The 5,111-nt window shown below is 54.9% G+C and overlaps 1 protein-coding gene across 7 annotated transcripts; it reads left to right on the forward strand.

Moving 5' to 3' along the window:
* Positions 1–1,391: 1,391 nt before the first annotated feature.
* Slc75a1 (solute carrier family 75 member 1) lies at positions 1,392–5,111 on the forward strand. 7 transcript variants are annotated; one of them, XM_075943847.1, is made up of 13 exons: positions 1,392–1,471; positions 1,766–1,955; positions 2,040–2,136; positions 2,403–2,506; positions 2,755–2,913; positions 2,994–3,155; positions 3,402–3,510; positions 3,768–3,879; positions 4,025–4,133; positions 4,227–4,317; positions 4,400–4,447; positions 4,520–4,609; positions 4,755–5,111. In XM_075943847.1, the coding sequence occupies exons 2-13, from the start codon at positions 1,782–1,784 to the stop codon at positions 4,868–4,870; spliced, it is 1,371 nt and encodes a 456-aa protein (XP_075799962.1). In that variant the 5' UTR covers positions 1,392–1,471; positions 1,766–1,781; the 3' UTR covers positions 4,871–5,111. The 7 variants fall into 7 exon arrangements, with proteins under 7 accessions (XP_075799962.1, XP_075799958.1, XP_075799959.1 ...); XM_075943843.1 differs by having other exon boundaries at positions 4,520–5,111; XM_075943844.1 differs by having other exon boundaries at positions 1,407–1,471; positions 1,763–1,955; positions 4,520–5,111.

Here is a 5,111-nt window from a genome sequence, read left to right on the forward strand (position 1 = left end):
GCAAGAGTGCATTGTGTGTTGTAATGAAGGGTTTTGGAGGGACACTGTGGAGTGTCTGATCCCATCTCCCCTGCCACACCTCAGCGCCTGAAAAAAACAGCCTCCATTGCCATGTGGCAGTGGCATGGGCCTTAAATCCCAGCACTCAGGAGGCAGAGGCAGATGGGTCTCTGTGAGTTTGAGGCCAGCTTGGTCTACAAAGCTAGTTCTGGGATAGCCAGGGCTGTTACAAAGAGAAACCATGTCTCAAAGAAAAGAAAAAAAAAAAAAAACAAAAGGCCTCGGATGCCTGAGTGAGCTCAGAACCAGAAGTACTGCAGAGGTTCTTCACTGTTAGATGACAGCCACAGCACAGGATAACAGTCTGTGCAGTCCTGTAAAACTGACGAGCTATCAGTATGGTAAGTGTGCCGCATAATGTTTTTACCACCAAGTCGCCTCCCTCTGAGATGATCTCCTCACACATCACAGACAGTACGTGATGACCTTGTGCGGCAGGGTGCTGATTAGGAATCTGATTTAGATGTGGCAAAGCCACCACTGGAGCACAGGATGGAGCATAGAATGAGCTGGAAGACCCACCTTGGAGGGAAGGAGGCTCCGCAGTCACCTTATCTCTTCCCTGAGGACTCTTCAGGGACAGAGGCCACGAATCTAGAATGGCCTGGGGCCTGACCCCCACCAGCTAGGCTGGTTAGTGCCCTGCTGCTATCCACTCTCAGGGATTCCTCCACTTTAAATTAGCCACAGGGCTCTGCCCTCTGTGTAACCAACTGCATCAAGAAACAGCGGGGCCAAATCTGGTACCGGGTATCTAGTGGAGGACTTACTGTTCAATCTTACAATGGTGGGACACGTCAACAAAAAGTTCATAGACCCCCAACCTTGTCCCGTGTCATCAAAAGAGGAACATAATGCAGCTAGAAGAGGCCATCACCCAAGGGTGCATTCTGGTGTGTCCTCTAGAGAGAACCTACATGAACTGCAAGAGGATAATACCATTAGTGGGTCATTGCTTTCTCCGCCTGAAAGTTTGGTTCTTTGTTTTGGAGACAGGGTCTTAACATGCACTGCTCTGGCTGTTCTCAAACTGTAGTTGGTTGAGGGAGACTTTGAATCCTCGTCTTCCTGTCTCCACTTATGCCCAGCTCCAGCACGATTTAGAGTAAGTTAGATGGAGGCAGGAAGATCAGGAATTCAGAGTCAGCCATGGCTACATGAGACCCTAACTCAAAAGAAAACTACATAAGTGCCAAAGCGACAGAACTGGGCAGATAAGCTGTCTCTTAAATACATTAACTCTCCAGAACTTCACTATACGCTTTCTAACGCCTCTGAAGGGCCAAGCCCGTTCCCGCCGCCTTGCCTCCCGGAAGAGGAGGTGCCTGCTCCAAAGCCTCCGGGGCGTGGCCGCTACTCGGGGAGCTTCTCTGTCCATCCACCCGTGGGTCCCGATCAGCAGCTGTGGCAGGTGTGCATAGGTCCCAGATTGGTGGGCAAGAGGCAAGGGTTTAGGTATCGCATGGAGAGACCAAAGTGGCGCGTGGAACAGGCGCTCTTGGCGCCCGCAACTTCCAACCAGGGTTTCCTGTCTTCTCCCTGCTACCCTGAGTAAGGGAGTCGAGCCTTACTGGTGTACCAGGACCCATTTAGAAGCACTTCCGTTATGTCTGGCAAGAACCTGGAAATCGAGTTTTTCAAGAGGAAGGTAAACGGGGGCTTACGACCCTGCGGCGTCTTCACCACACCCTCCCCACCCCAGCAGGGTTGGAGCTTCCACCATGGGATGGGAAGGGGATGCAGACTGCACGCCGCGTCCGCCGATACGGCCTCGCCCCGTGTCCGAGCGCCGCGTGGTCACCGTGATCTTCCTTGGCCTACTACTCGACCTCCTGGCCTTCACGCTGTTGCTACCTCTGCTGCCAGGGCTCCTGGAGAGCCACGGCCGCGAACAAGTGAGCCCCTCCCCCAAGGCGGGATCGCTCCCTCTGCCCAGCTACTAGACTCACTCAGCTGGAGTTACTTTCCTTGTCACCCAGGACCCCCTCTATGGCTCCTGGCAGCGTGGGGTAGACTGGTTTGCTACAGCCATCGGGATGCCAGCAGAGAAGAGGTACAACAGCGTCCTATTCGGAGGTATGTCCCTGCATGCCAGCTGGGGCCCATAACCCTTTCTTGGAGAGCTAGCTCCTTCTGAGCTCTTGGTCAGCCCTCCCCTCCTCCCTGGGTTCTTGCCAGCTTCCTTCTTTCCTGCAGAGCCTCCTTTGACGAGCAGATGTTTTCTCATTGAGGCCACCTGAGCTTCAGTCGATGGCCTGTGAGTGTGGGGCTCAGTGTGCTCTGCATTCTAGGGCTAATATGCATGGATAATGCCACCAGTGATGGTGACCTCTGTCTCTCAGGTCTCATCGGCTCAGCCTTCTCCCTCCTTCAGTTCTTCTCCGCACCACTCACCGGAGCTGCTTCTGATTGCCTGGGGAGGCGCCCAGTAATGTTGCTATCCCTGGTAAGTCCCTGGATCCAGGTATCCACAGGCAGAGAGGAGAGAATGCTGCGGTGGGTTTCTCTACCAACAAACAGTAGGCGCTCATCCCTTCTAGAGGGTCCTGTGACCCCTGGTAAATATACTAAATATCCTAAGAAAGGCACAGGGGACACAGCTGGCCTGGGTCTGACCGAGTTTACCTGCCTTACTGTGGGTCCTTCCTGCCCTCAAGTGACCACTCCTGCCACTTGGCCTCTACCCATTGGCAGACAGGTTTGGCCATCTCCTATGCAGTATGGGCTGCCTCTCGGAGTTTTTCAGCGTTCTTGGCTTCCCGGGTGATAGGAGGCATCAGTAAGGGGAATGTTAGCCTCTCCACAGCCATCGTCGCTGACCTGGGCTCACCTCCATCCCGCAGTCAAGGCATGGTGAGTGAACAGACCCAGGGAACAATGATTTGTGTCTGGGCTTGGGTCTCTGTGCCCAGCTTAAGTCACCTTTGCCCTAGGCAGTCATCGGGGTAGCCTTCTCCCTGGCCTTTACTGTGGGCCCCATGCTCGGAGCATTCCTGTCTGTGGAAATGGTGCCTTGGATCAGCTTACTCTTTGCGGTCTCCGACATGTTGTTTATCTTCTGCTTCTTGCCAGAGACACTGCCCCAGGAGAAGCGGGTAGGCCCAGGTCCAGGGGTGAGGGCTCCTTCGGTAGGTCTGAGGGGATTTCTTTTATGTGCCAGTGCCAAGGGAGATTGGCCTGTCCTCAAGCTGCTAACATAGCAGCACCTCCTGGGTTCCCTGGATCTTTGCCCCTAAGGCCTCAAAGGTTCAGCTTCCTGCAGTGTGAGGGGAACATCCTGGTCCTTAGGCTGCCAGGTCATGTGCTCCCAGCCTCCTGGCCAGCTTCCCTTTCTCCCACAGGCTCCCTCTGTCACCCTGGGCTTCCATGCTGCTGCCAACCTGCTCAGCCCCCTGGCCCTGCTTCGTTTTGCCGCTGTCACCCACAGTCGGGATCCACCTGCTGAGGACAGTAAGAAGGCTGCCCCTTACTGAGCTCAGTGTTTTGACTACCCAGCATGAGCAAAACTCAACCTATGAGCCCGGTGGTGGTGGCGCATGCCTTTAACCCCAGCACTCGGGAGGCAGAGGCAGGTGAATCCACGGGAGTTCAAGGCCAGCCTGGTCTACAAGAGCTAGTTCCAGGACAGCTAGGACTGTTACACAGAGAAATCCTGTCTATAAAATAAAAAAAAAAAAAATCAACCTATGGTCTGTGTTGACTCACAGGACTTAAGAGCCTACGTCGATTGGGGCTTGTCTACTTCCTCTACCTCTTCCTGTTCTCGGGCCTGGAGTATACACTCAGCTTCCTTGCACATCAGCGTTTCCAGTTCAGTAGGTAGGTGCCCACCTTAGGCTCTCCTTCAAGGCTTTCCGACCCCAGGTCCAGGGAACCTCTGGCACATCCACCAGCATCCTGGCCTTGCCCATCCCCCAGGCAGTTGGTGGCCTAGGGGGCTGGGTGCTCACCCTCCACCTCCTAGCCTGCAGCAGGGCAAGATGTTTTTCTTCATCGGCCTCACCATGGCCACAATACAGGGCACCTACGCCCGACGGATCAGCCCTGGCAAGGAAGTTGCAACTGTGAAGCGGGTAACGGACTTACTTCCTCTACAGTTGGGGATAGGTGGTGCTTTTGACTCTGGCAGGCTGTGGAACTCGTTCTGAGATTTCTGTTTTCTCCAGGCAATGCTGCTGCTGGTACCAGCCTTTCTCCTCATTGGCTGGGCTCATTCACTGCCCATGTTGGGCTTGGGACTGCTGCTCTATTCCTTTGGTGAGTGGGCCCTGCCAGGGCTGGTGTGGACATCCCCATGCCTCTCCTGGGCTGACAGTGCCTCCCAATACTCTCCTACCAGCTGCTGCTGTCGTGGTGCCCGGCCTGTCCACCATGGTCTCCAGCTATGGTGAGAACCCTCCCCCAAAGGCTACTCAGGGTAGGAGGGCCAACTGGCATCTGACAAGTCTTCTCCCCTCAGGTTCTCCTGGGCAAAAAGGCACAATCATGGGCATACTGCGGAGCCTTGGCGCCCTAGGTAGGGCAGTGGGACCTATGGTGGCCGCCTCAGGTAAGTACTGCAGGATAGCTCTCAAGCTTGCTCTGACCCTCCTGCAGCCATTCCCAGCTGCCTGCTCTACTCAGTTCTGGCAGCTGAGGGGTTCGGGCAGGAACAGGGCGAAGAAAAACCTGGGTGAGCACCTATCTCTCCACAGTGTACTGGCTGGCTGGGGCCCAGGTCTGCTTCACTGTGTGCTCCGGGCTCTTTTTACTCCCCTTCTTTCTCCTGTGGACGTTGAGGCATCCAGCACCGACTTTCAAGGAGGAGTAGCTGAGCTACCGCAGCACCTTGGCTGCCAAGTCGGAACCTTGGCCATGACCACTCTCCACTCCTAGCCCACTCCTTCCTCCAGGCTCAGAGAGGCTCACCACCCCCTCCCCTCAGTATGGCATCCCAGCAGGAAGCCGGCAGCTTTACCCTCTTCTTACTCCAAAGCCCTTTAGGCTTCTGATTGTTTTTTTATCTGTCATCCTTTTGAATGACCAATAAAGCAGCTATTTTGTACCAAGTA

This window comes from Microtus pennsylvanicus, chromosome 12 (assembly GCF_037038515.1).
Source record: "Microtus pennsylvanicus isolate mMicPen1 chromosome 12, mMicPen1.hap1, whole genome shotgun sequence".
Classification (NCBI taxonomy): Eukaryota; Metazoa; Chordata; class Mammalia; order Rodentia; family Cricetidae; genus Microtus; species Microtus pennsylvanicus.

Coding starts and splice junctions, on each gene's coding strand:
- Slc75a1 (XM_075943843.1), top strand. CDS start 1,782: ATGGGATGGGAAGGGGATGCAGACTGCACGCCGCGTCCGCCGATACGG. Junction 1,956..2,039: donor AGAGCCACGGCCGCGAACAA/GTGAGCCCCTCC, acceptor CTTGTCACCCAG/GACCCCCTCTATGGCTCCTG. Junction 2,137..2,402: donor CAACAGCGTCCTATTCGGAG/GTATGTCCCTGC, acceptor TCTGTCTCTCAG/GTCTCATCGGCTCAGCCTTC.